The sequence below is a fragment of the Opisthocomus hoazin genome, chromosome 12 (genome assembly GCF_030867145.1).
Source record: "Opisthocomus hoazin isolate bOpiHoa1 chromosome 12, bOpiHoa1.hap1, whole genome shotgun sequence".
Taxonomy (NCBI): domain Eukaryota; kingdom Metazoa; phylum Chordata; class Aves; order Opisthocomiformes; family Opisthocomidae; genus Opisthocomus; species Opisthocomus hoazin.
The window spans coordinates 2700229-2728125 of NC_134425.1; the positions used below are offsets into that span (position 1 = coordinate 2700229).

General features: G+C 60.3%; 3 protein-coding genes and 1 non-coding gene across 5 annotated transcripts in view; all 4 read left to right on the top strand.

The window, feature by feature from the left end:
* Positions 1-10344, top strand: part of SPG7 (SPG7 matrix AAA peptidase subunit, paraplegin) — a 33688-nt gene extending 23344 nt beyond the window's left edge. The window contains exons 12-17 of the mRNA XM_075433490.1: positions 804-914; positions 4242-4357; positions 5428-5584; positions 6156-6319; positions 7382-7459; positions 9222-10344. Coding sequence (XP_075289605.1) covers positions 804-914; positions 4242-4357; positions 5428-5584; positions 6156-6319; positions 7382-7459; positions 9222-9431 — 836 coding nt within the window. The 3' untranslated portion in view covers positions 9432-10344. The remainder of the gene's footprint in view (positions 1-803; positions 915-4241; positions 4358-5427; positions 5585-6155; positions 6320-7381; positions 7460-9221) is intronic.
* A 717-nt stretch (positions 10345-11061) lies between these two features.
* RPL13 (ribosomal protein L13) lies at positions 11062-16106 on the top strand. Its single transcript, XM_075433491.1, has 6 exons — positions 11062-11165; positions 11443-11558; positions 11984-12125; positions 13504-13677; positions 14927-14983; positions 15906-16106. Exons 2-6 carry the CDS (start codon positions 11455-11457, stop codon positions 16062-16064), a joined length of 636 nt encoding a protein of 211 aa, XP_075289606.1. The 5' UTR covers positions 11062-11165; positions 11443-11454; the 3' UTR covers positions 16065-16106.
* On the top strand, positions 11734-11818 carry LOC142362939 (small nucleolar RNA MBII-202). The gene has a single exon (XR_012765394.1). It is a non-coding gene; the product is annotated as a small nucleolar RNA MBII-202 (small nucleolar RNA).
* A 1582-nt stretch (positions 16107-17688) lies between the features above and the next one.
* On the top strand, positions 17689-27871 carry CPNE7 (copine 7). Of its 2 annotated transcripts, XM_075433601.1 has the most exons (16): positions 17689-17831; positions 18673-19100; positions 21918-22100; positions 22172-22246; positions 23536-23610; positions 23700-23783; positions 23860-23949; positions 24140-24238; positions 25294-25380; positions 25523-25582; positions 25766-25899; positions 26315-26369; positions 26529-26580; positions 26678-26811; positions 26988-27224; positions 27436-27871. In XM_075433601.1, the coding sequence occupies exons 2-16, from the start codon at positions 18876-18878 to the stop codon at positions 27571-27573; spliced, it is 1728 nt and encodes a 575-aa protein (XP_075289716.1). In that variant the 5' UTR covers positions 17689-17831; positions 18673-18875; the 3' UTR covers positions 27574-27871. The 2 variants fall into 2 exon arrangements, with proteins under 2 accessions (XP_075289716.1, XP_075289717.1); XM_075433602.1 differs by lacking the exons at positions 17689-17831; positions 18673-19100 and adding an exon at positions 21624-21713.
* The last annotated feature ends 26 nt before the right edge of the window (positions 27872-27897 follow it).

Sequence of the window (27897 nt, forward strand, 5' to 3'; positions counted from 1 at the left end):
GGACTAACAGGGTGTGGGGGTAGGGAAAATACACTTTTTTAATGCCTGACTTCCTAATTCATAATGGGAGGAACCACTCCTCATGCTCCTGTCCAAGCTGTTGTTGGGGATGAGATGTTGCACTTCAGGGGCAGGGAGACTCTTAAGTTGAGATATGTTACCAGGAAAGCGATAGGAGGAATGAATAGCAATTACTTTGTTGGTCAGAGTAGAAATTGGACAACTCTGCCTGACTCCTGCGTTGAGCCTGTTTCCAGGGTAGGTCCCTGGGAGTTTGAAACAGCGCTGAGCAAGGGGCTCCGGAGTTCCTGTTTATGTGGAGTTGCTGGAATATCCTTTCTGGGTTTCCCCTCTAACAGGCCCCAGCACACTGCCTCTTCGTGACTTCTTTCAGCAGCCCCCCGCCATCATCACCCACACACACAAACTCAGAACAGATGTTCTTTCTCTTCCGCACAGAGGTTGTGCGGTTGCTGTACGAGCAGTGCGGCAGCTGATGCCAACCCAGACTGCCCACGCCACTCCCCTCTTGCTGAGAGCCAGCCTTGGCTTTAGCCTGTTAATTGATTGCTGAACTCTGTCCTCGGTGTGGCAACGCAGCGTTCATTGCCAAGGCAGTTGTATTGTTCAGATCCAACATAAACACCATGGACTAGGTTTGCTCTCTGTTCCCAAGGAATAAAAAAGTGCAGGCTATTTGACTGCCTTGGGTCCTTCTCCAGATTTGTTCATGCCTCATCTGTCCTCTGAAATTTCTGTCACGTAACGAATCCAGTATAATTCTTGTAAACCCTTGTCTACAGGAGCTGACATAGCAAATATATGTAATGAAGCTGCCCTTCATGCTGCTAGAGAAGGTCACAAATCCATCGATACTTTCAACTTTGAGTATGCTGTGGAACGAGTCATTGCAGGTGAGTGACCCAGCCATTGCTGTTGTCTTGCTAGTGTGTGTCAGGCTTCTTTAGAAAAGACTCAAGTGAGCTGGTTACATTTGAGGAAGACAGATGGGTCCTAACCGTGCTCTGTCCTGTAGAGCTGTCCTGGAGATCTCAGGTGCTGTAGTCACAGGAAGTTCTCTGAACAAGACCTCAAATGCATCTCTCTTCCTGAATCTGCAGGCAGCCTGAAGCAGTAGCTCAGGGAAGATGGCCAATAGTAAAACAATAAAGAGGGGAATTCAAATCTGTATGGCTTTTTTAGTTTAAAAAGGTTTTATTTAAAAAAAAAAATGAAGTGGAAGTATGTCTGGATTTTTCTTGCTGGTCTGGACACCTGCTATATAAACATGAATAGCAAATAGACTACACATCCTCAACAGCAAGAAATTAGAGATTTTTCTTTTTGGCCTCAAAGCCCAGGCTTGGATGAATTGGCAGAATAAACTGAAAGACAGTAGAGTACTGTTCTCCCTCTGAGAACATCCTGTCGGCCCTCCCCTGTCGCTTGTGCGATTGCCACCAGAGGAACCTCTGGAGATTACCCTGCAGCACTGTATTATAGGGAGGGGAATAAGAGTTCCCAGAACTCTTGACTTCACCTGAGGGATTTGAGTCTGGTGAGTTTCGGTCTGAACTGCCCTGTAGCCAAGCCTTGGCTTTCATAATCAGACACTTAACTGCTTCCAGGCTGCAGTGCCATTACCGGGGGGTGAGCCTAGGCAAACAGACTGGCATGCTGTGCTTTTCTCAGTAGAGCGTGTGGAACAGGATATTTGTACTGGGTCAGTTGTTTCCTGAGCCTGGAATTTAGTCCTGAGTGTTTGCTTTGTCAGAAAATGCCTAAAGAGTTCTTCATTTAAGAGAAGATTTTTGAGAAAATACCTGACAGTTTCATCTGCCTCTTAAAAACCTTGGAGTGATTGGGGAACTGTGGCCACACTTGCACAAAGCCCAAACTGTGCCCAGCAGCTCCCGGGAGCGGACAGCGAGGCAGCTGTGGTTGTAACGCAGAAGTCCTCATCAGCCAGAGCAAACATGTGCTTCGCTATCCGATCTGCAGGAGGGAAAGCACCGAACTTGTAGGGATTCGCTTGGCTGTTCTGTCTGAATGCCACTCTTGCCTTGGTTCCCCAGGCTTGGAAGATAAGGCAGAAAGCAAGTAAGGCCACAGGGCAGAAGGGGTATCTGGGATTAATGTGGGGGGGCATCGCAGGGTGTGGGCTTCAGCAGTTTCACTGCTGGCAAGCTGACTTGCTTCACTAAGGCTCTGTAGCGTGTAGGAGACCATGAAGTCTTTTTGTTGCTTAATCGGATTCTTTCATATTAGCAGGACCTGGCTATTTTTTGTAGACTAAGTCTAGAAGACCCCAAACAACCCTCTGGGGCCACATATTAAATGTACCCTTGCCATGTAATAGGAACACTTCTGGGTTTCACAATCCAGAGGGCATTTTAGTTGCTGTAAAAGCCTTTCTTGAAAGAAAGAAGATATTACTGTGCTTTCCATTATAAGCTTCTGGTTTTAATAAGAGTGGTGTGGAATCAAAAGAGAACTTTGCAAGTCCAGAGGCCCTGTCAGCCTTAAAGCTTTGTGTTGCTGTAAGGGAGGCGTAAGAACTTCTCTCTGTGGTAGTCCCCATTGTGTTTCTAGTTTGGGAACAGAAAGCAGTCAGTAAGTCAGGCCTCCTGGGAGTGAGGGAGGAAGCCTGCTGAGAGCACAGGGGCTTTTAGAGGGGTTGTCTTAAGAAGATGTAGTGGAGCCTGTTTCTTGGTGGGGTTTGTGTACACTGTGTAAGGCTAGCAAAGATGCATCAGAGTTGTTTGCTGGGTTGTTTGTCTCGTAAATGTGATAAGTACAGGCCTTCAGAGAACTTTCCTGCCTGGAGATTACTTTATGTAGGAAAAAAATAGCCTTTGTAGGCACACTGTGTGCTGTTGTGAAGAGTACAGTCCCTCCCTCCTTGGTGGGCTGACAGAGGAATACTTCCAGAATTTAAGTGTGTGTGTGTATATATATACACACACTATATATACACATTTTTCTACAGCAAGAAACATACAGGCATATGTGCACACCCTGCTGAAGGCAGGGTAAGGGACTGACTGATGAAAATCAAGGCTGTTGCAATTCCCATCACCATCGTGCCTTGCAGGGCGCAGTGGCTTCCAGGGTCCCTGAGCAGTAATTTTACAAAATCTGCCACACTAACTTTTCTGTTTCCTTGTTTAATAAAGCTCTTGACTTTGTTTAAAAATTAATGTTAATAGAATGTTGTTTTCCAAGACATCAAGCAGGCTTGGTGTAATGTTGCTCTTGACTCTGCCTTCTCTACCCCCTGCTGCTCCTGGCACTGTGCAGAGACATCGGCTGTAAAGTGCTGGTACCTTTCTACATTCAACACGCAGAGCTGTGACGAGTCCTCGATGGGCAGTGGATCCTGTAGTTAACATTTTCTGCGTGCCAGAAGTTTTACTTCCATTCAGATTTTCTTTTTTTTTTTTTTTTTTTTAATCCTAATTGGATTTATTCTGCATTACGGACTACTGGGTTGGAAAACAGACACTTTCAAAAATCACCTTTTTTGAGGAAATGTGAGTTACGGCTTAATTTGCTCGTTCTCAGGAGCCTGGGAATAAGCTCATACAGAGTATGCCATGTGTAATCAGATACATTTCCAGGGTCTGGAGAAAAATTTTGGTACATACTCTTGGTCTTCTGCTGATGTGAACGCTTCTAATGCACAAGAATCTCAGCTGGGACCACTCTTACATGTAATGCAACATCTTGCTTCTCTCGCATTCTGCCTAAGGGACTGAAAGACCGTACAGTGAAATCAGTATGATATTCTATCTAGTACCTGTTTTAGGTTTTGGTTTGTTGGGTTGTTTTTCCAAATGCTTGGCTGACTTGTTGCAGATCTGTCCCTGGGCAGAGATATAGCGTAACGTGCCTTTGGCAGGGCTGGGAACGGAACAGAGCTTTGTGTTCGAGAGCTGCGATATAATTAAATGTCTAATGATTAAGTCTGTTGTAAGGAGGGGAGGGGAGGAAAGTTTCTGCCAGTGTTTTCAAGCAATCCAAGCATGGGTTGCTTTCTACTGCAGGGACAGAGAGCACCTTCCACAGCATGTAATTGAAGGGCTTTTTGCTGCCTCTCCCGAGTCGGAGCGCAGTATGAAGCGTGCTGGCTGTTCAGCCCCAGGCTGTGCTAGCTTGGGCGCTTAGCTGTGTGCGATGATGCCCTGCTGGTTACACCTATTGCCGGCTATCTGATCGAATCCCTGTCTGTGTTCCTACAGGCACTGCCAAAAGAAGTCAGATCTTGTCACCAGAAGAGAGAAAGGTTGTGGCGTTTCACGAATCGGGTCACGCGTTGGTTGGCTGGCTGCTGGAGCACACCGAGGCTGTGATGAAGGTAACGCCACTGCCAGCCGTTGCGTAACGAAGAGAGTCCTTTGGGGTTCCCCTGTCCACGATTGTTTTGTAGTACTTGTGTTGAATTCTGCTGCGTTACGCTGGCCTCCGTGAGCTTGGGGCTGTGAATACTGCAGCAAAAGAAGCGGTAAATACGTTGTGGAGAAGTCCATTGTTAGGCTCCAGTGGTGATCGTGGTGGTGCAGAGCTGATTAACCAGCTATAGGAGAAGCCTTGCAGTTAAAAGCCAACTGTAAAGCTGTTTAGAGCAGCTGAGTCTCTTGATGCTGCTGCTCAGTTCGTGCACCTCCTCCGGGTGCAAAGCACTGCTCCGTGTGTGTATGCATGCACAGTCTCTTTCCCTGGCGCGGTCTGCCAGCGTGTTGCAGCCAGTGAAGCTGCCATTGCAGGAACTATGCTGATAGTGATGAAAAGAGATGTATTTTTCAGATTGGCACGCTTGCAAGTTTGTCTGAAGCCTTTCTCTGTAGGGAACAGCCTCCCGTTGGCACATCGGGGTGCATTCTCTCCCATGCACATCTCCTCCTCAAAAAGCCTTGACACTGGGGGGAAGTGGGGAGTGGAAATAACAAGTGCGACAGCTCCTTGGCTTGCCACCAGCAGCAAATTCACTCTGAATGACCTATTGTATAAGCTGAACTGTTGTTAATTACTCTCATTTAATGGATGGGGAAAATGGCTCTTGTTTTTCTGAAGACATCCTATCTTTCTCCAGGTAGTCTTAGTGATTCTGAAGCACAGTGAACTCTGTTTGGCTTATACCTTCCAAAGCAACTCCTAAATCTCAAGATTTCACTGGCTCGCTGTTAAGGACAATTTCCTTTGAATTTCTTGAGCAGAAAGTGGCAGAAAGAGTACGTCTGTAGCTGTGAGCCTTCAGTACAGGCGTGGTGACACGCTGCAGTCCTTGGTTGTATCTCTGTAGGTCAGCCCGCTCCATAGCTTTCGACAGACTTCACTGGGAATGCGGGCCTCTTCCTGTGCTCCCTCTGCTGCTGTAGTTAGGAGCTATTTTGTCCTCAGAACTGAGGGAGCTGCTCTGTGTTGCAGGTTTCCATAGCCCCTCGAACAAACGCAGCTCTTGGATTCGCTCAGATCCTTCCAAGAGAGCAGTACCTCTTCACCAAGGAGCAGCTGCTGGAGAGGATGTGTATGGCGCTGGGGGGCAGAGTGTCTGAGGCCATCACCTTTAACAAGGTCACTACAGGTGAGGAGCCAGACGCTGGCACGGGCAGGTGGAGGTTGTGCTAAGAGTGGCTGACCTCCTGCGCTTGCTCTGTGCAAGGGTGATCTGAGCAAGAGACAGAGGTTTCCCACGCTGGGAAGAAGAAATGTCAAATTATGTGGTTTCATCTTGGGCTTGCATTTGTGAGCATGGAGGTCTCATTGGTTGCCACTGTGTTGTCTTAGTCTTGTCCCAGAGCCTATGGCCACAGATGCAATTACTCAATGAGACTCTTGGCTCATGGGAGGGCCTAGAGCTTTCTGTGCTGTGTTTCCAACTCGTTATACCCAAATGGGAGAACGGCGGGCAGTGGCAGTAAGCACTCCACGTGAGCAAGCTACCAGTAGACCCACTCACTGTCGCACGTGGGTCCTGAAGTACGTGTAGAGAGGCCCATTAGCAGGTGGAGTGTTCACCTCCATGGGCTCCTGTGGGTCCTCTGGTCTCTGAAGCAGTGGAATGCATGTTTGTGCAATGCATATTTGTGGAGGACAGGGCTCTTCTTGCACTTGGCTCAGAGTTGGCAAGCATTGCATCTGTCTCTCCTGCCCAGGAGCACAGGATGACCTGAAGAAGGTGACCAAGCTGGCCTACTCCATGGTGAAGCAGTACGGGATGGTGCCCAGCATCGGGCAGCTCTCCTTCCCGGACCTGGAGAGCGCAGCTGGAATCGGTCGGCGCCCTTTCAGCCAGGGGCTTCAGCAAATGATGGACCATGTAAGGCCACCCTTGGTTACGCGTTCCTGTTTGTTCTTTGCTTTCTGCAGTTCAGTGGAAAAACAATGCAAGTAACTCGCACCCAAACAATTCGCATTTTTCTGTTAGCCATTAAGTAGTAAATTTCAACAAGTGAGCCCTCACCTGTTCTGTTACAGCGTGTTCAGACTGTGCAGTGAGGCGTTTAGAACAGGCAAAATCACGCAGAGCTGTGGGCTCAGCCCCACAGCGCTGCGCTGCCTGAACCTGCAGCAAGCGGCTGCAGAATGGGCTGCAGTGCATCAAACTGTGGAAGCTGCAGTCCTGGTTCCAGTGTCGGCGAGACCCTGGTGAGCTTCTGGGAAACAGGAGGTGCAAATGTGACGTTTGGAGAGAGGGAGAAATGCTTTGCGGGGGAAGAAGGAGTCATGTGGGGAGACTAGGGGGTTGTGAACTGCAGGGAAACACCTGGCTAGGGAAAGGTTCTGTTGCACGGAGTCTCTCCAGGCCCTCAGGAATCCTGTGTAGGTCTAAGCATGGCTATGTGATGGTTAGATTACAAGAAACCTGTGTCTTAAAGTCTCAGTTGCACAAGTTAACTGTCTCCGCTTCCTAGATCAGAGAGGCTATGGAACCAAAACGATGGTTCAGACTGTCTGAAAAGCATTAGCCTCTTTTGATAGGAAATCCAGCGTCGTCGCTGCAGAAAGCGTTCCCTTAGTCGGTGAGTCGAATAGCTGGAAACAAACGAAGCTCTGGTTCAGCAGCACTACGGTTGTGCTTCCCTGGGATTTGTGCTGAGCTGCATCTTTTGCTTCTGGACAGCCTCCTTAGTCAGGCTGCATTTCCCATCAGCTGGGACTCTACTGAAGAGCTGTGCTCCTGCAGGCGTTCGCTGTTCCTTATCATGTGTGCTCCTTTGGCTTTTTTTCAAACTGTTTATCTGTATTTTCAGTTGATGGGAACCACTTCATGCCTGGCTCGGTTTGCAGATTCCATCCCTCGGTGCCCTCCTTGCTTATCTACAGGTTGTGTTTGTTGCCACCTGCGCTTCAAGTCTCTCTTCTTGTTCCTATCTTCTAGGAAGCAAAAGTTCTGGTGGCTCAGGCTTACAGACGCACAGAAAAACTCTTACTGGAGAACCGGGACAAGCTGCAAACAGTAAGTTGGAGTTGGGAAGGAGGGGGTTGTCTGTTGGTTTTGGTTTTTTTTACCTGGTGTGTTTTGCCTTGCTGCTTGCTGTGCTCTGTAGCTCACCCGTTGCAGTGTCTCTCTGGTCCTGGAAGGTCTTGTGGTGGGAGTGCTGAGGCTCGTGTTGTGAAGCAGTGACTGTTCACTGCATATCCCCCGGATTAGGAGGGGGCACGGGGAGGAGTGTGTGCCTCCTCCAGCAGTGAGCAGTCTGCCTCCTGACACCAGCAGGTATTTGCAGGGTAGAGGAGTGGGAGTGCTCTGTGGAAGTGATCAAAGCTAGAATTTGTTTCCCTCACCTGCGCTTCTCTGCTAGCCTCGTGGCAGTGTAGTTTCCTGGAAAGCAGACAACAGTGACTGTTTTTGGGAAGCCTGCAAAGGCAGAAATAGCTCATCCTTCCAGGTCCTGTAGACACAGAGGAATCAGGTGGATAGTTTCTGGCTTTAGTGAAGGAACATGGGACCTGTCACCTTGGCTGACCGGTGCTGGTTCATGCTTTCTGGTGACTCCAGGCAGTTTTCACCTGCCAGCTCCTTGATACCTGATATACCAAGGAGTCCTTGTTGCAGAGGCAGAGCTTTGATTCCTCCGCTTTTTATTCTGACAGTCCGCTACCAGTCACCCTGGCACGTCCCCACCTCTCTGCCGGGAGCTCTGTACCCATCGCTCGGGGCTGAGCCACCCGGAGGTTGCAGCACCCTGTGTATCTGCTTGATTTTTTTCCTACAGAAAATACCATTCATAACATCCAAAATGATCAGGAGTCAACCTAGTGTTGCATGTTTTGCAAATAAAACAATCCTTTTCCTTAAATATTCTTTTTAAACAAACAACAGCAGCAACAAAAACCCCCTTCAGCTACACAACTGCAGGCCTCCTGTGCCTGGTAAGGTGGCCAGAGCGTGCTTGCTCGGCCGCCCTGCCATGGGCCGTGTCACAGCCCTGTCCTGGGGACAGTGCGCTGGGAGCGCTCTGAAGGCGGGCGTTGTTAGGGGGTCTCCTCTCTGTGGGCCTCCTCTGTTCCGATGCTTTCATTTAACAGCAGTCAGATGTTTGCTGGAGGCTCATCACAGAAAAACTTTTAAGTTAAGCCAGAGTATCTAGAGTAAACGTTTCGGTTGCCAGGCCAGCGTGTCGCGTTTTGTCAGCGGGATTGAGCCGTCCCGTGTTTGACAGCCACCTGCTGCTCAAGTGCAGCCCTTCTGCTGGCAGAGGGGCCGGGGAATTCGGCTTTCCTGGAGAGGAACTGCTGATGACCTTCAGCCCACGCCTGCGGGAACAGAGGGCTCTTTGTTACCACCGTGTGTCCAGGGCAGGGCTGCGGGTCTGGCTGCGGTCTCGTTTGCTGCCACTTTGCCGTCGTAGATGGGCAGGGCTGCGGGCGCAGCGACGGAGAAGTGCCCCTCCTGCCGCTAACTGCTCTGGAGTTCTGACTCCCCGAATCATTCCCTAGAGCTTGCTTTATTGCCTCCGCTCATACGATGTGTTCCCCAGCCAACAACGCTCTCGTGAAAGGTGTCGGCAGCCCGGAGAGCTTTGTGCTGGCCCCAGCAGGCTTTCGGGTCAGCCCGTCTGCGGTGTGGTAGCCGGGGGTCTGCTCCTCGCGGGCTGCAGCACGTGCTGCGGCCAGATGTCGAGGTCGGAGCTGAGCTGGCGGGGAGGGTTCAGCTCAGTTCAGGGAGGCTGTTTTCAAACCCCTGCGCCTCATTGTGCCTTATTTACTCTTCCTAGCTGTCTAACGCCCTCCTGGAGAAAGAAGTGATAAATTACGATGACATTGAAGCTTTGATTGGGCCTCCACCCTATGGGCCAAAGAAAATGATAGCTCCTCAGAGCTGGCTTCAAGCAGAGAGAGACAAGCAAGACACAAGAGATGAAGAAATGCCCCAGCAGCCACCAAACCATGAGGAGGAGGAAGAGCCACGCCTGAGACCAGTATGAAGCCGGCTCCTGGTGTGGAACGGGAGGACTCTAGAGGCTACCGGGCAGGGAATCTCTGTGCTGCTGTTACCCAGAAGTTAAGCGATGGCTACGTTGGCTCTTTTAACGAGCTTTTCCCCACGGGAAGGAGAACTCCTTAGGATTTTGAAATTGATTCTCAGCAGGGTAGTAGTGATTAGGAGTTGCATAAACCTGATCTGCTGGAAAGATTGCTTGTACACAGGAGCGGTGTACGTGTTCTTAAGGGTGAAAGAGCGTGCGGAGTCCTCGTAAGCCGCCTCTCGCTCTGGTGCGTGACATGGCCGGGGCGCGGGGCCGTTCCCTTCGGTGCCAGCACGGTCAGTGGGGTGAAACCTCTGCGAAACTCCGAGTTGGCGCCGGTGCTGTAGTTCTCATGCGACTCCGCTGTAACCTTTGGTCACCTCTGCTGCTGCACGTAAAATAGGAACTGCGAAACAGACTTCACTAGAATAAACTGCCCGTAGTGTGCCGCTGCCTTGGTAGAACATGCCAGGACACGGACGTGGGTTTTGGCACGCATGAAGCTTGTTATAGCTGTGGAGTTGTGCAGGGCACGGGCTGTCTTCTCCCTGGCCAATAACTTATATTCGGTTTCCGTAGCAAGTGTCTCGCAAGCAGAGATTGCAGAAGGCCCGTGCGCAGAACCCGACACAGCCCTGCGGTGGGATGCTGAAAACTGAAGCCTGTTTGGCAGCGCTGCTGGTTCGGAGCTGGAGAGGTGCGCTCAGGAACTCGAGCGAAAGCGGCTCTGTCTGTTGGGAAGCCTCGGGGGGGGGGGGGAAAGCTGGCAGTTCCTCTGGCTCCGTCCTGGTGGCTCTTGCAGAACAAGCTGTGATGATGTGGCTGCCTGCCGTTCACCGGGGAAAGCATTAAAACCATCGCTGGTGCCTGGTGTGCTCTGGCTGGGTTAATCCTTCAGATGGATTATTGCCTGGAGCTGGTCCGTGAGGATTGTCCCTGACCTGAGACACCCCGGCCCAGACAGCTTTCGGCTCCCAGCCCTTGGGCCTTGCCGTAGGCCCCGGGCACGGAGCAGGGTGGGGAGCAGGGGGTCCTGTCCCTGTCCCAGCACAGAGCCCCCCACATGGCCCCTCGCCCCCTCCCTGAACAACCTCAGCCCTGGGAGGTTGGGATTTCCCTTGCTTTCACGGGCAGGAGTGGTTTTCTACATTTGGGATGCTACTGCCTGTATTTTTTTTCTTCCAAATTTGTTTCTTCACCAATCCTTTCTGTGCATTCACTCCTCCAGCAGCGGATCACCTTGCCACTGTTCTTTGATTTAATTTTTTTTTTTTTTTAAGTCGTGGCTTTGATCTTATATTTTCTTTTTTAAAGTCGTGGCTGTGTTTCGGGCTGCTGGACCGAGCCCTTTGGAGCCTCGGGTTCTGCCCGCGGTGCAGCCAGCGTGGCCGTGCCATCTAGCGGCATGCTGCCGGAGCCGGGCTCTGCCGAGGCGGGCGGCGCTCCCCGACCCCCCGCGACCGGGCCAGCCCCGCGCCTCCCTCCCGGTGCCTCCCCGCTCGCTCTGCGCGGGCCCTTTAAGCCGGCGCCATCTTTACTGCTGGCACGGTGAAGCTGCCGCCAGGCGTTTCCGGCGTCGTCGGCCTCAGGGGGCGGGTCCGGCGGCGCTGCCCATTGGCCGCCGCTGCTCCACTTCCGGCGCGCTCGGGGCCTGCGCTTCCTTTTCCGGTCGGCCATTTGCCTTGGCGGGAGGTGAGTTGGGGCGCTGCCGCGGCCGGTGGGCTCCATCCGCCGCCATCCGCCCCCCCGGGGGCTGTGCCGAGGGCCGGGCCGTGCCCCGGGGCCGCTCGGAGCCCTGCGCGGGGGCTGCGGGCTGCGAGGAGGGCTGGGCCCGGGCTGGGAGCGGCGCTGACAGGGTCCCGGCCTAGGCCGGGGGCAGGGGGCTCGGGAGCGTTTTTGGGGGGCTGGGGGAGGGCCCCGCAGCCCCGGCGGGACCAGCCGCCGCCTTTAGCCCCGTCGGTGTCCGCAGGCCGCAGCAGCCATGGCGCCCAGCCGCAATGGCATGATCCTGAAGCCCCACTTCCACAAGGACTGGCAGCGGCGAGTGGCCACATGGTTCAACCAGCCCGCCCGCAAGATCCGCAGGTGAGTGCTGCTCTCGCTCGAGTGGCGGGGGGAAGCCGGCTCTCCGCTCGGAGTGGGCTGCTTGGGAGGCTGAAGTACTGCGTCTCTGTCTTAAGCTGTTCCTTGACCTTATTAAAAGGTCTGGGGTCGGTGTGGGGTCTCTGGTCAGGGTCGGGCCGCTCCGGCTGCAATCGAGTGATGAGAAGTCTCCGGAATCGCTGTACCACGCTGATGATTCCCTTGAACCCTTCTCTGTCTGATGACTGCAGCTGTGCTGTAGCAGCAGGCCATCCGCTTGTCTGAGCTGCCAGGCCAGCGTTGTGTTTGTATCTGCGAGGTCCCCATGCGGCAGATGCTGCCTGGCACGGGAGCTCGCGGGGCGGCGTAGGGCTGGCACGACTGGCAGAAATGCTGTGTCCTGATCGCTGTCCCCTTCCACCTTCCAGGAGGAAGGCCCGCCAGGCCAAGGCACGTCGCATCGCTCCCCGTCCCGTGGCTGGGCCGATCCGGCCTATAGTGAGGTGTCCTACTATCAGATACCACAAAAAAGTTCGTGCTGGCAGAGGCTTCAGCCTAGAAGAGCTTAAAGTAAGTACGGAGCGCTGATCCTAAGCCAATAAAATGAACTCGGAGCCTGAGCTCTGTTGTCCTGGTTTTCTGCGTGTAGACAACGCACAAGTGCCTTGGCAAGGCGTCGGTGTCTGCTGACGCTTGCTGAGCCAGGGCAGGCGTCCGGTGTCGCTGGCTCGACAGGAGCGTAGCGAGTCTGGGTCTTGCCTTTTCTCTGTCACTGTGGGGTGTGGATGCAGTGGCGTACGTCAGAGTGAAAGGTTGCTTGGAAAAGCGAATGGTGGTTTGTCTGGCCAGGCTGTCACTTGGATAAAGTTCATTAAAGTTGGGTTCTAGTAGTGCCTTAATTGAGCCTTCTAAACATCATTTTTGAGGAAAAGACTGATAGTTTCTTCATTAAATTCTTTTAGTTTTCTTGTCAAACCTATTTCTGCTAATCCTAAAAGTTGTAACCAGTGTGAACTTGTAGTGTTGTGGACCGAGTAAACGACGCTCAACTTATCCCTAGCTGAAGGAGCGAGGGATGTTGTGCCAGAAGGAGCTGTTCTGCCTCACCGCGCAGAGCAGCTCCGGCTGTTTCTCATGCGGTAGCTACGAGTTGGTTTAGGAACACCTCAAGTCCGTGGGAAGGGTTCAGTCCCCTCTGTTGCTTCAGGAAACCGTTCCCTGTGACCTTCCCAGATGTGCCGAGCTGTAAACAGCTGGATCATGGTGGTCTGCAGAAACCCCCACCCGCACATCCACACAGGGGGCCAGGGATAAGCACCAGCGCTTGCTGGCAGCCGCCGTCCGCAGATGCCTCTTGTGTGTTGTTTAGTATCTAATTAAAACATTTATAACAGCAAAATTAGTGCATTGAGGCAGTAAAATTGTTCTTCGGGGTGCCGAATGCTTCATTACTTTATTTTTCTTTAATTTTTGGATAACGATGGAACACAAAATGATATGCAGATGTTTGTCTTTAAACAGAAAATGAGGTAATTTCTTGTGCAAGATGGTTACAGAAAATACTTCTTTAATGGAGCTTCCAGTACTTAGTGAACCACAGTTGCCTGCATGCTGACTTCATGCATTTCTGTCTCGTGTATATCAGAAGTTAAATGCCCCCCTCGTAATTACTGGGGGGTTGCACTTTGCTGTGCTGAGGAAATCCATCTGCAGCAGTTCCTGTAAAGCCTGTGGAACATTTTAAACATTAAAATACAGACGCCAGGACGGCTGCTGTCTGCGGCACAGTCGGTCTGTCCTGCCAGACGCTCGCGCTGCCGACGGCCGTTGGGTGCTGAGCCTTTCTCCAGCCTCCGCAGCCTGTGTCTGGCTGGTGACCGGGGCGGCTCCCGGCCGTAGCGCGGTGGCGTTGGGACCTGTTGGTGCTGACTCTGCGCTCTCTCTTCAGCTCGCTGGCATTAACAAAAAGTTTGCCCGCACTATTGGAATCTCTGTGGATCCCCGGCGGCGCAACAAGTCTACCGAGTCCCTGCAAGCCAACGTGCAGAGGCTGAAGGAGTACCGCTCCAAGCTCATCCTCTTCCCGAGGAAGCCGGCTATGCCGAAGAAGGGAGACAGCTCTGTAAGTACTTGGCCGCCAGGACCGCTTCACGGGCTCTGTTTCTGGTCACCTTTTCAGAGGTTCGGTCGTCAGTCCGTCCCGGCGCTGTGGTGGGGCTCTGGGACGCTTTTCAGACTGTGAAGCCCCCCCAGGGAGGAGCAGCCCTTCTCTCGGGGGCAGCGTGGTTCCCTCACACGCACGCAGGGGGTGACTGAGCCCAGCGCGAGGCCGTGCCCGGTGGAGTCCCCCTCCGCGAGGCTCTGCGGGGTTCCAGCAGTGCTCTGGGCAGACTTTGGGCCAAGGTGCTGCCGTGTTGCTGAAGGGGTGCGGCTCAGGTCTGGGGCTGGGCCCCTCGGGTGCTCTGTTTGCTGGAGCTTTGGTCGTTGCCCAGCCGGGTGAATTTTAGTTTATGAAGCTGAACTGTCAGAGTGGCAGAAAAGCCCGTCTGGAGCGTCTGTTGTGCTGTGCTGGCAGCTGCATGGAAAGGGTGAGGAGGGCAGGGACGTGCTTTGCAGTGGAGGAGTTCGGTGAAAGCCGTGCGTAAGGCAGTCTCGAGAAGGTTGGTGCTGTTACCGTCCAAAAATGCTTTTCATTCAAATCTCACCGAGATGCAGAGCGTGGTTGGCTTCCCTTGTCCGGGGTTGAGTGCGTGCCTCGCCTGGGGCGGTGCAGGCCGGGAAGCAAGGTGCTGTGCTCAGGCTGTCCTCCGTCTCCTGGCCAGCCTGTCGGCTCGGAGCGCAGCCCTCCCTGCTCCGGCTGCTGTTCCAAACAGGGCAGGAAGGATCTCGACCTTCTGTACCAGAAGGTACAGATAACTTAGGCCTGGAACACTGTTTCAAATCCGTTTACTTGAAGTCAACTATCTAAAATAAAACTTCATCACCTTTGCGCCGTGCCCAACTCTTAGGAGAAGCTGGGGTGAGCCTTGCGAGGAATCGCCGAGGAGCAGGGTGGGTGTCGAGCTAAAACTGGCACAGGGGATGTCAAGGTTTCTCCAGCTGGCAGAACTCCTGAAAGGCCGCCGCGGCTCTGGGCCGATCGACGGCCGGGCGAAACGCGGGCTGTTGACGCGGCACGGCTGTGCCAAGCACTGCTGTGGCTGCAGTGCTGAGCTCGTTGCCGGTCGGTGTCCCATCTCCAGTCAGAATCGTTAGCAGCGTGTCTGAGCTGGGTGCCTGCATACAGGGCAGGCTTCTGACCAAGGCACCAGCCCAAGAAGTTTTAAATGCTGATTTATTTAAATAATGTTTGCTGTCCCCTTGCTCTGCAGGCTGAGGAACTCAAGATGGCGACTCAGCTGACCGGACCGATTATGCCGATCAAGAATGTAAGTGTGACTAAATCACGGTCTGTGTGCAAAACAGTCGTGCAGGGGATTCTCTTCTCGCTGTCCTCCAGCCGAGCCTGGCTGTCTCTGGATGCTTCCCATCCTGGATCAGGGAAGACCAGGAATGGGTCAAGCTTGTCCTTGTCTCTTGCCAAGATCTGTTCAGTTCCGCGGTGTTGCAGAGCGTAAGGAACAGATTCCTTGGAGCTCTGCTACGCTTTGCATCGGCTGAGGAAGTCCTGACCTCACGAGCTGTGTTCCTGGGTCCAGAGCAGAGCCCCAGGCACCAGCGTCAGGATTTCGGGTCAAGACGTGTTGGTTGGGGATACGCGTTCCGCGTCGGCCCTGGGTGACGGGTGGGAGAAGCGCCGCTACGTACGCCCTCCAGGGAAGGGAACCTGCGCCATAACCCCCCGAACCGCACGGGTCCTGTGAGAGCACAGGTTAAAGCACACACGAGGCACCTACAGTGCGCGTTCGTGCTCAGCGCTGTGTCCTCTGGGCAGCTCCAGGGTTGTTTTTCCGCTTGTACCTCGGCGGGAGCTCATCCCCCTGCGAAACTTGGCTGCGGCGAGGGGCGTGTGCTGGCAGCGTGACAGCCCGGGCAGTCACCGCTGCTGCATCCGAAAGGTGCCGCTGATAGCGTGCCCCAGCCCTGACTCAGATGTCACGGCGCGCTGGTGTTTTTTCCTCCTGGTACGTTCTGGCCTGGCGCTGACGCGTGAGGAGCCGGTTGGCGACGAGGTGCCTGGCGGAGCGGCGCTGAGGGCAGGGCCTGTAGATGGCATAAATGCTCTGTTCTCACGGCGTCCTGCCGCGCGTGGTAGAAAGGGAGCGAGATTAATTGCGTTAAGCCTTAAACACAGCCTTCTCCGGGAGCCTGTGATGTGCAGCCTGACCGTCTGGCGCTCTCCCCCGCTAGGTTTTCAAACGAGAGAAGGCTCGTGTCATCTCCGAAGACGAGAAGAACTTCAAGGCCTTTGCCAGCCTGCGCATGGCCCGGGCCAACGCCCGTCTCTTCGGGATCCGGGCGAAACGCGCCAAAGAAGCGGCAGAGCAGGATGTGGAGAAAAAGAAATGAACTGTTCTCCCCAGAACTGTCAATAATAAAAAAAAAAAAATGTAGAAATACAAGTGCGCTGTCTTTTTAGGGCAAAAATCTGGGACTGAGCTGCCCTGCCGCCCCGCTCTGCTGCAGGGGGGAGGGACACGCTCAGGCCTGGGGAACCTCGATTGCTGTGCCGAGACTCCAGAGATCCCTGAAAGCGAGCGAGACGGACGCCTTGGCCTTCTGCAGCTCCCTGCGGGGATGCTCTGGCCCATCCTGGCTGTCGGAGGGGCTCCTTTTGCCCTGCCCAGGGCCGGGGGCTGGGTGCGATGGGTCACGGGGTGCTGTGGTGGGGTCTGTCCCGCTCCGGGGCGCACCCAACCGAGCCCCTTTGCTGGCTCATGGAGTCTGGGGCTGTTCTGCAGCCCGGCTGTGCCACGAATCGCCCGTGCTGGGGTGATGGAGTCGTTTGTGTTCACAGAACCCCAGCATGGCAGGGGTTGGCAGCGACCTCTGTGGGTCACCTAGCCCAACCCCCTGCCCAAGCAGGGTCACCCAGAGCAGGCTGCACAGCACCGCGTCCAGGCGGGGCTGGAATATCTCCAGAGAAGGAGACTCCACAGCCTCCCTGGGCAGCCTGGGCCAGGGCTCCGTCACCCTCAGAGGGAAGAAGTTCTTCCTCGGGTTCAGACGGAGCTTCCTCTGCTTCAGTTTGTGCCCGTTGCCCCTTGTCCTGTCGCTGGGCACCACTGGAAAGAGTCTGGCCCCGTCCTCCTGACCCCCACCCTGCAGATATTTAGAGGCATTTCGAAGGTCCCCTCTCAGCCTTCTCCAGGCTGAACAAGCCCAGCTCCCTCAGCCTCTCCTCGTAGCAGAGATGCTCCAGTCCCCTCCTCATGTTCGTTAGCAGCCGGGTGACAGAAACTTGGGGATGGGAGGTGAGGAAGCGCTCGGGCACAGGGACTGGAGCCCTGGCACAGCTGGGTCAACCAGAGCTTGCTCGAACGCGGGGGTGAGAGCTGCCCGTTGTGGGGCCACCCGTGCCACCGCAGGCTGCTGGCTCGTCCCCCCAAGCCCGTGTCCCACCATGGGGCTGCGGGAGGAGCAGGGAGCGAGGGTGGCCTAGTTCTGCCACCCAGCCCGGGGATTAGCTCCCGCAGCCCAGGGCCCTGCGGTGCCCTCATGCTCGTTAGCCGTCTCTGCATTTTAATCCCTCCAAATATGTGCTAATTACAACATCTTCCATCCAGCCGACAGCACCGCGGCGCTGGGGTGGTGTGCATGGGTGGGGGGTGCCGGGGCAGCCCCCCGGCTGAGGGACGGGGTGCGCAGAGCTCCGCGTGCGTAGAGCGTGGGTCTGGGGGCTCCGCCACATGGGGAGGGCACCCAGCGATTTTGGGGCACCCCATCCCCGCGCTGGGCTGTCGGCTGAGACCACGGGGGGCCGGGAACCAGGACAGGCCTCGGGCACCCCACGGGGAGAGCGAGGGGCTGTGCCATGGGGGTCTTAACCAGGGTGGGAGCACCTGCCCTGGTGCCTGGGACCCCGGGCACCCCACTCAGCCCCGGTACCCGCCGGCGGGCTGGGCTCCGGTGCCGGCAGCGAGGCAGTTAACGGAGCTTGTCGTCTCCCTCTTAGGGCTCCGCTCCCGAACTGCAGCTTGAGTCAGTTGTGTGGAGGTGGCAGCGGCGGCAGCTCCGGCTGGCACACCGGCTCCGGCTGGCACACCGGCTCCGCTTGGCACGCCGACCCCAGCCCTTGGTCCAGCGGCACGCGGAGCCCAGGCCTCCGGCACCCAGGTGAGGGGGGGATGGCCGGGCAGGGTGGGAGCCGGTGCCCGCCACGCTGGGGGATGCCGAGGGATGCCCGCGATGGCGGGGAGGGGGACGGCGACGATGCCCGCCGGAGCTGGGGCACCAGAGCCATGTGCCGGCGAAGGGCTGGGCCCTGCGTGACTTCGCCGGGAAACTTTGGCCGGTCGGCAGTGGCAGCTCCCGGGCGGGCTGGGCACGGCGAGGCGCGGGTGGGCAGCAGGGTGGGCAGCAGGGTGGGCAGGAGGGATGCTCTGCCCCTGCCCAAGCGCAAGCCAGGCATCCATCGGGGGCTGTGGCTGGGGGGATGAGCCCCACGGCGGGGCTGGGGCTGGCAGAGCCCCTGAACGCCTGGCACTGCAGCCTCGCCTGGCTGAGCGTCACCGGCGTCCGGCTGGAGCGTGGCCCCTGCCCCCAGCCCCCCCGGGGTGCCCCCAGCCCTGCCCGGGGCAGCGGGACGGCGCTGCCAGCATAGCCGGGCGGCACGGACAAGCACCCGGCGTCCCCGCTGCGCCTCGCCGGCGAGCCCAGCCCGGGCGGGGGGTGCTGCCTGCGGGGTGGGAGGTTCTGCTCCCCGATACCGGGAGGGGCACCCCAGAGTGGGGGGCCCAGGGCTGCCCGCGCAGCCCCCCGCTCCTGCAGCCCCACACAGGTGCCCCTTCCCCATGGGGACGTGTCCTGCCCCGGGGTGGGGCTGGGGCAGAGCAGGGCACGGCCACGCAGGACCCCTGGGTGCCCCTGGGGCTGGCCGGCGCTTGGGGGTACACGGGCAGGGTGACGAGGGGTGCCCCGGCTCCGGCTCACCCCGCTGTGCTTTGACACCTTGCAGGGCCCTGCGGAGCCACCAGGACTGGAACCAGGACCCCTCCTCGGAGGGGGGGTCCCCACCCACCGGAGCATCCCGCCAACGCCCGCTGCCACCCGCCCGACCTGGCACCGCGGGGCGACGTCCCCCGGGCATGACGGGTGCCCGCCGGGCTCCCTGACGGCAACGAAGGCAGCGGCCGCCCTCGCCGCCCCGCTTCCCCCCGCATGCCCTTCTCCCACGGGGCTGCCTGCGCCCCGTCGCGCCCTGCCACCCGCCGCGGCGCGGCCGCCATGGGCGAGGCGCCCGAGCCGTCCTCGCAGGCCCCGCTGGCCGTCCTCTCCAAGGTGGAGCTGCGGGTGAGCTGCAGGCACCTCCTGGACCGCGACACCCTCAACAAGTCGGACCCCTGCGTCCTGCTGCTGATGCAGTCCCAGGGCCAGTGGATGGAGGTAGGAGGGTGGGTGGGGGTCACCGCCGGCACCCACCGCGGCGGGGCAGGGTGGCGAGGTGACGGGGCTGGGCACGGGGGGCTGGGCACGGGGTTTGCGTCTCTGGGATGGGGACAGGAGTAGGGACAGCCCCAGGGTGGCTGTGATGCCTGTGGGGCCAGAGCCAGGACAGGAGCCACTGCACGGGGCGCAGGAGAGGGTGCAGAGCGGGGTGCAGGGTGTAGAAGACGGTGCAGAGCAGGGTGCAGGGTGCAGGAGAAGGTGGACCGCAGGGTGCAGGGTGCAGAGCAGGGTGCAGGGTGTAGAAGACGGTGCAGAGCAGGGTGCAGGAGAAGGTGGACAGCAGGGTTCAGGGTACAGAGCAGGGTGCAGGGTGTGGAAGATGGTGCAGAGCAGGATGCAGAGTGCGGGGCAGGGGGCAGGAGAGGGTGGAGAACAGGGTGGAGGGTACAGAACGGGGTGCAGAAGATGGTGCGGGGCAGGATGCAGGGTGCAGGAGAGGATGGACAGCAGGGTTCAGGGTACAGAGCAGGGTGCAGGGTGTGGAAGATGGTGCAGAACAGGGTGCAGGATGCAGGGCAGGCTGCAGGAGAGGGTGGAGAGCAGGGTGCAGGGTACAGAGCAGGGTGCAGGGTGTAGAAGACGGTGCAGGTTGGGGTGCAGGGTGCAGCAGAGGGTGGAGAACAGGGTGCAGGGTGTAGAAGATGGTGCAGAGTGGGGTGCAGGGTGCAGGGCAGGGTGCAGGGTGCAGAAGACAGCGCAGAACGGGGCGCAGGGTGCAGCATGAGGTGCAAGGTGCACACGGAGGATGCTGCGGGTGAGGTGCAGAGCTCAGGGTGCAGAGCTCACAGTGCAGGGCGTGTGCAGGGTGCAGGGAGCAGGGTGCTGGGAGCAGGGTGCAGGGTGCAGAGCACCAGGCTCACGGGGCTCGGCTGGGCGCTGTGGGACACTCGGCAGCGTGTGGGGACAGCCAGCCCGGTCAGAGCGAGCCCCCCGACTGCGGCAGGGCTGGGGAACGGGGTGCCCGCGGGGTGCCCACGCTGCGGGGCTCCAGGCTGAGGGATGCCTTGGCCACCCTGGGGCGGGTCAGGGCCCACGGGCTGGGGTCACCCTGCTTGGAGTGGGCAGCCGGGGGACCACCCGTCTGTCCCCCACCCCTCCACACACAGGGGGCAGCTCAGAGGGGCATCCGGGCTGGCACCGTGGCCGTGTGCCCCTCGCTGCGCAGCCCTGGGGGGCTCTGGAGCCCACACGAGCTGGGGCTGGGGCTGGCACTGGGGCTGGCAATGGGGCTGGCAATGGGGCTGGGGCTGGGCACTGGGGCTGGGGCTGGCACTGGGGCTGGCAGTGGGGATGGCAATGGGGATGGGGATGGCAGTGGGGATGGCACTGGGGCTGGCACTGGGGCTGGGGCTGGCACTGGGGCTGGCAGTGGGGATGGCAATGGGGATGGGGTTGGTGCTGGGGCTGGCACTGGGGCTGGCACTGGGGCTGGCACCGGGGCTGGCGCGGCTCCTTCCCGTCGTTCCCGCATGGCTGAGCTCTGGGCTGGCGCCGGCAGCTCCGTGCCCGCTAATCAGCGCGGCTCAGCCGGCGGATTGAGCGCTAAATCCCTCTGCGCGTAATCGACTCTGCCCGCCGGAGCCGGAGCCGGTGCCAGGGCGGGTGGCGAGGGGCCCGGTGCCAGCTGTGGGCTGTGGCTCCCCGGGCGGTGCCGTGCCGAGCCACCGAACCCTACTGTGCCACGCCGTGCCATGCCGTGCCGTGCTGTGCCACACCATGCTGTGCCATGCCATGCCATGCCACGCTGTGCCGTGTCATGCCGTGCCGTGCCATGGTGTGCCACACCGTACTGTGCCGTGCCACGCTGTGCCATGCCATGGTGTGCCGTGCCGTGCCATGCCACAAAATATTGTGCCATGCCGTGCCGTGCCATGCCGTGCCATGCAAGGGCCAGCCCCAAGAAGCCAGAGGGCCCCTCCTGGGCTGCCCCTCAGAGGGACTCCGAGCCGTCCCCTCCCTGTCCCCCAGCCCGGACGGTGGCTCAGCCGCTGCCGGCCGGGTCCGAGAGCCGAAAGAGCCGCGGCCACGCTGGCAGGGGCTGGCAGCGGAGAGACCGAGGTGGCCGGGACCCGGAGCCCGCTGGCGGGGCTGGTGGTGCCCGCGCGGGAGGCACTGCCGTGGGGAGGGCTCGGCGGATGCTGCCGGACTGGGCCGGGCTGGTGGGGTGCCCTGGGCAGGATGCGTCCCGCTGAGTCAGCGCTGGCAGGGACGGGGCGCGGGGGAGGCTCCGGGAAGCCGCTCGGCGCCCGGTGCCAGCGCAGCGGGGGGGACGCTGAGCACCCTCCTGGCAGGGCCATGGCAGCTGGTGGCCCTCGCCCTTGGGCAGCGCTGGGTGGAAGCGCGGGCGCTGGTCCTGGGCACCATCCTGCCGCTCCCACCCGAGCGCAGCCGGGGCAAAGCGTGGTACCCGGAGCCAGGGCATCCCCGCGAAGCCACCCCGGGCTCCGGGGCGAGCGGTGCCCCGGGACCCGGGGCTGGCAGGGCTGGTGCCCGAGCCAGCGCCGGGGCTGCCTCCAAGCGCCGTTGGCCTCGGAGCTGGCATGGGATGGGGTGGGTGCTTGTGCGGGACATCTGCCCAGCATCCTCCATCCCAGCGTCCCCGTGTCCCCATGCCCCAGCGTCCCCGCGTCCCCATGCCCGGCTCCCGCTGAGCTCCGCCATCCCGCGGTCCCGGGCAGCTCCGCCGGCGCCGGATGCGGCCCCACGCCGGGCTCTGGCCCCGCTGCCCCCCCCAGCCGTGGTCCCACCTTGCAGGTGGAGCGCAGCGAGGTCATCAAGAGCAACCTCAACCCCGTCTTCGCCAAGATCTTCACGGTGGACTACTACTTCGAGGAGGTGCAGAAGCTGCGGTTCGAGGTGTACGACAGCCACGGGCACGCCGGCGTGGGCACGCACGATGACGACTTCCTGGGGGGCATGGAGTGCACCGTGGGGCAGGTGAGCCCGCGCCCCCCGCCCCGGGGACAACCACCGGTGGTGGCCCCTCCCCGACCCCTCGGCTTTCGCAGATCGTGGCGCAGAAGCGGGTGACGAAGCCGCTGTTCCTCAAGTACGGGAAGTTTGCGGGGAAGTCCACCATCACGGTGAGCGGTCAGACCCACGCCGGGGGTGGCACCGGGCTGGGACCCTGGGGTGACACCGAGCTGGGGCACACGGGTGACACCAAGCTGGGACCCTGGGGTGGCACTGAGCTGGGGCACATGGGTGGCACCAAGCTGGGACCCTGTGGTGGCACCGAGCTGGGGCACATGGGTGGCATCAAGCTGGGACCCTGGGGTGGCACCGAGCTGGGGCACATGGGTGGCACCAAGCCATGACACTGTGGTGGCATCGAGCTGGAGTACCTGGGTGGCACCAAGCTAGGATACATAGGTGGCACCAAGCTGGGACCCTGGGGTGGCACCGAGCTGGGGAACATGGGTGGCACCAAGCTGGGACCCTGTGGTGGCATTGAGCTGGGGCACATGGGTGGCACCAAGCTAGGGTACATAGGTGGCACCAAGCTGGGACCCTGGGGTGGCACGGTACCTGGGTGGCACCAAGCTAGGGTACATAGGTGGCACCAAGCTGGGACCCTGGGGTGGCACCGAGCTGGGGAACATGAGTGGCACCAAGCTGGGACCCTGTGGTGGCATTGAGCTGGGGAACATGGGTGGCACCAAGCCTTGACACTGTGGTGGCATCGAGCTGGGGTACCTGGGTGGCACCAAGCTAGGATACATAGGTGGCACCAAGCTGGGACCCTGGGGTGGCACCGAGCTGGGGCACATGGGTGGCACCAAGCCATGACACTGTGGTGGCATCGAGCTGGAGTACCTGGGTGGCACCAAGCTAGGATACATAGGTGGCACCAAGCTGGGACCCTGGGGTGGCACCGAGCTGGGGAACATGAGTGGCACCAAGCTGGGACCCTGTGGTGGCACCAAACAGGGACCCTGGGGTGGCATCGAGCTGGGGTACCTGGGTGTCACCAAACAGGGACCCTGGGGTGGCACCAAGCTGGGGCACATGGGTGGCACCAAACAGGGACCCTGGGGTGGCACCAAGCTGGGGCACATGGGTGGCACCAAACAGGGACCCTGGGGTGGCATCGAGCTGGGACACATGGGTGGCACTGAGCTGGCGTGGGCAGCATTGAGCTGGGGCACAAGGGGGGTCCCCGGGGACCCTGCTCCTGTCCTAGCCATCATCCGGCCACCCCCCAGGCTCCTGGGGGTGGGGAGGGCTCAGGGTCTGCTGGCCACCCTGGGGGGTCCCCGCCGTGCCAGAGAGGGTGCGTGGCTCCCTGTCCCCTCCCAGGCCACCATGCAGGCAGGGAGGGCAGGGGGACACAGCCGTGCTGGGTGCTGAGCACCCCGCGACCTCCTCTCAGGTCATCTCGGAGGAGATCTCGGGGAACAACGGCTACGTGGAGCTCGCCTTCCGCGCCAAGAAGCTGGACGACAAGGTGAGCCGAGCCCCGCGGGCAGGGGAGCCGGGGAGAGCGGGGCGGGCAGGGCGGCCAGACGACGCTCGGCCCCATCCTCCCTCCTCCAGGACCTCTTCAGCAAGTCGGACCCCTTCCTGGAGATCTACCGCCTGGATGACGACCGCAGCGAGCAGCTGGTGTACCGCACCGAGGTGGGGCCGCGGGCAGGATCCGTCCCGCGGCCGCGCCGGCGGCTGCGCCGGCCCCGCTGAGCCCCTCGCCCCGCAGGTGGTGAAGAACAACCTGAGCCCCATCTGGGAGCCCTTCAAGGTGTCCCTCAACTCGCTCTGTAGCTGTGAGGAGAAGAGGAAGCTGAGGGTGAGGAAGGGCGATGGGGACCCCCATTCCCTGCCCTGGGGATGTGGGTCCTGCAGCTTCCCCACGGCCCCGTGTGGGCGACGTGCCGGGGAACCCGAGGTGTCGGGGACGGTGCTGGGGCTGGGTGCGGTTTAGGGGGCTGTGGGTGCGTGGGACCCCCAGCCGGGTGCTGAGCCGTCCCCGGCCGCAGTGCGTGGTGTGGGACTACGACTCGCGGGGCAAGCACGACTTCATCGGGGAATTCTTCACCACCTTCGAGGAGATGCAGAAGGCGATGGGGGAGAACAAGGTGGGCGTGGGGACAGCCTCTGGGGTCACCCCCCCTGCAGCAGATCCCACGCCAGGAGGCACCTCCCAGCTCCTCCTCTGGGTTTGGGGCCGTGCTGCCCTCGCTGCCCCCTCCTTGGGGGAGGGATGGTGGGTCTGGGCTCCTCGGGGGAAATGGGTCCTCACCCCCGGCTGGCTGGAGCCCGCGGGCTGGCCGGGAGCGGGGCGAGGCGGCTGCACCCTGGGGCTGTGGGGCTGCGGGGTTGTGGGGCCGTGGGGCTGGAGGATGGCGGGGCTGTGGGGCTGCAGAGAGGAAGGGTTCTGGGGCTGTGGGGTTACGGGGCTGTGGGGTTGTGGGTCTCCAGGGTTATGGGGCTGTGGGGTTATGGGGCTGTGGGGTTGTGGGTCTCCAGGGTTATGGGGCTGTGGGGTTATGGGGTTATAGGGCTGTGGGTCTGCAGGGCTAAGGGGCTATGGGGTTATGGGGTTGTGGGTCTGTGGATCTGCAGGGTTATGGGGCTGCAGGGTTATGGGGCTGCAGGGTTATGGGGCTGTGGGTCTCAAGGGTTCTGGGGCTATGGGGTTGTGGGGCTGTGGGGTTACAGGGCTGCAGGGTTGTGGGGTTATGGGGCTGTGGGACTGCAGGGTTCTGCGGCTATGGGTTTGCAGGGTTATGGGGCTATGGGGCTGTGGGTCTGCAGGGTTATGGGGCTGTGGGGTTATGGGTTTGCGGGGTTTTGGGGTTATGGGGTTGTGGGTCTCCAGGGTTATGGCTCTGCAGAGTTTTGGGGCTGTGGGGCTGTGGGTCTCCAGGGTTATGGGGCTCTGGGGTTATGGGGCTGTGGGGTTGTGGGGTTATGGGGCTGTGGGGTTTTGGGGCTGCAGGGTTATGGCCCTGCAGGGTTATGGGGTTGTGGGGTTATGGGTCTGCAGGGTTTTGGGGCTGTGGGGTTGTGGAGTCACAGCGCTGCGGACCCATGGGGCTGGGGGGCTGTGGGGTGGCGGTGGGGGGACGCCGGCGCGTGGGGCCGTGGGGCTGGGGTCCGCAGGCAGCGCGGGGGGTGCCGCCTGCCGCAGGTGCAGTGGGACTGCCTGAACCCCAAGTACAAAATCAAGAAGCGCAACTACAAGAACTCGGGGGTCGTGGTGCTGCTGGACCTGAAGGTGAGTCCCCGCGTGCCGCGCTGTGCCACGCTGTGCCATGCTGTGCCACGCCGTGCCACGCCATGTCCTGCCGTGCCACGCCGTGCCGAGCTGCGCCCTGCTGCCGTGGGGCAGGAGCAGCTGACGCAGGTCCCTCTGGAAGATCCACAGGGTCTACTCCTTCCTGGACTACATCATGGGTGGCTGCCAGATCCACTTCACGGTGAGCGGCGGCGCCCGGCGCCCGGGTGGGGGGCTCTGAGGTTGTGCCAGGGCAGGGGGCTATGGGTCCCCCATGCCGCCGCTGTGCCGTGGTGCTGGTCAGCGGGGCTGGCAGAGCCCCCCAGCCCCACCGGGGACACCCCGCTCGCCCCGGGGGACCCTCACCACCACCACCCCCCCCAAGGTGGCCATCGACTTCACGGCCTCCAACGGGGACCCCCGGAACAGCTGCTCCCTGCACTACATCAACCCCTACCAGCCCAACGAGTACCTGAAGGCGCTGGTGGCCGTGGGCGAGATCTGCCAGGACTACGACAGGTCGGTGGCTCCAGCGGGTCCCCCCGGGAGCGGGACACCCCCTGGTGATGGCCACCCTGTGGCCAGGACACCCCCAATGATGGCCACCCCATGGCCAGGACACCCCCAATGATGGTCACGACACCCCGGTGATGGCCAACCCATGGCCACGACACCCCGGTGTCGGTCACCCCGTGGCCAGAGCGCCTCTGATGTCAGCCACCCCACGGCCACGACACCCCAGTGATGGCCACGACACCCCAGTGATGGCCACCCCGTGGCCAGGGCACCCCAGAGATGGCCACCCCATGGCCAGGACACCCCCAATGATGGCCAACCCATGGCCAGGGCACCCCGGTGATGGCCACCCCATGGCCAGGACACCCTGGTGACGGCCACCGTGGTGCTGGGGGTCCTCACACCTCTTCCCTTGCAGTGATAAGAAGTTCTCAGCTCTGGGCTTTGGTGCGAGGATCCCTCCCAAGTACGAGGTAGGGTGGGATGGTCGAGGCGCCGGGGTCCCATGGGACTCCAGGGATGCCCTCAGCCCTCCGGGCACCCTCGGCTGTGGCTCCCGCGGGGCTCAGCAGGTGCCGGGGGCTGTGGCGGGTGGGTGGGCACCTCCTGCCCCCTCCCCTCTCGCCCTCCAGGTCTCCCACGACTTTGCCATCAACTTCAACCCCGACGACGACGAGTGCGAGGGTGAGTCCAGCTCCGGTGGGGCCGGGTCCTGTGGCCTCCCCTGTGCCAGAGCCCGGTGCTACCCCACCCCCACCCCACCCCTCTCACCCCCCCACAGGCATCCAGGGCGTCGTGGAGTCCTACCAGAGCTGCCTGCCCAAAATCCAGCTCTACGGCCCCACCAACGTGGCCCCCATCATCTCCAAGGTGGCTCGGGTGGCGGCCGACGAGGAGCGGACGAAGGAGGCTTCGGTACGTACCCCATGGCCCCCCGGCCGGTGGGCTCCAGCCTGGGCTGAGACCCAGCACGCTCGTGACACTTGTGGCCGCTCCCACGTCGGAGCCAAGCCCTCGGCCGGCTCCCCCCGCGTGGGGCCGGCAGCCGAGCCGGGCAGCCCCCCCCAAACCATCCCTCCCCTCCCCCCCAGCAATACTTCATCCTGCTGATCCTGACCGACGGGGTGGTGACGGACATGGCGGACACGCGGGAGGCCATCGTCCGCGCCTCCTACCTGCCCATGTCCATCATCATCGTCGGGGTGGGCAACGCCGACTTCACCGACATGCAGATCCTGGACGGCGACGACGGCGTCCTGCGCTCCCCCAAGGGCGAGCCCGTCCTCCGCGACATCGTCCAGTTCGTCCCCTTCCGGGAGTTCAAGAACGTGAGTTGGGCGCTGGTGGTCCTGCTGTCCCCCCCTGTCCCCTCCTGTCCCCTCCTGTCCCCTCCAGTCCTCTCCAGTCCCCTCCAGGTCCCCGTGGCAGGAGCGACCAGTGCCGCTGCCCCGCGGATGCTGCTCTGCACAGGGATGCGGGCGGTGCCGCGGTGCCCCCCGCTCACCCATGTCCCCCCTCCATGTCCCCGTGTCCCTGCAGGCGTCACCGACGGCCCTGGCGAAGTGCGTGCTGGCGGAGGTGCCCAAGCAGGTGGTGGAGTACTACAGCTACAAGGCCTTCCCCCCCCGCTGCCCCCAGCCCCGCACCCCTGACTCCGACCTCGGCTCGCCCCAGTGAGGCTCCCCGCCGCGGCGCGGGGACGGACGGGGGTCCCAGCCCCACCGCAGACACCTCCTCGCCGGGCGGAGGGGGCACCGGGGCCCCCGCTGGCACCCGCCCGGGGACACGGGGATGGTTGCGGTGCCCCAACGCAGGACCCCCCACGGGCATCGCCCAGTCCCGGTGGTCCCGTCCCTGCTCTGTCCCCTCCGTCCCCGCTTGCCTGTCCCTATGACGTCGTTTGGAGGCTGCATGACGAACCCCGCCGCGTGCGGGGGACCCCCCCATCGCCCCCAATAAAGCAACCAGCCCTGCGCCCGCGCCGCGTGCTCTCTGTGCGCC

Bases quoted from the DNA above. Each gene is read 5' to 3' on its own strand.
- CPNE7 (XM_075433601.1), top strand. From the start codon at position 18,876: ATGCCCTTCTCCCACGGGGCTGCCTGCGCCCCGTCGCGCCCTGCCACC. The intron at 26,370-26,528 runs GTAGGGTGGGAT...CTCGCCCTCCAG, and splicing joins GGATCCCTCCCAAGTACGAG to GTCTCCCACGACTTTGCCAT. The intron at 26,812-26,987 runs GTACGTACCCCA...CCTCCCCCCCAG, and splicing joins AGCGGACGAAGGAGGCTTCG to CAATACTTCATCCTGCTGAT.
- RPL13 (XM_075433491.1), top strand. From the start codon at position 11,455: ATGGCGCCCAGCCGCAATGGCATGATCCTGAAGCCCCACTTCCACAAG. The intron at 11,559-11,983 runs GTGAGTGCTGCT...TCCACCTTCCAG, and splicing joins CCCGCCCGCAAGATCCGCAG to GAGGAAGGCCCGCCAGGCCA. The intron at 13,678-14,926 runs GTAAGTACTTGG...CTTGCTCTGCAG, and splicing joins CGAAGAAGGGAGACAGCTCT to GCTGAGGAACTCAAGATGGC.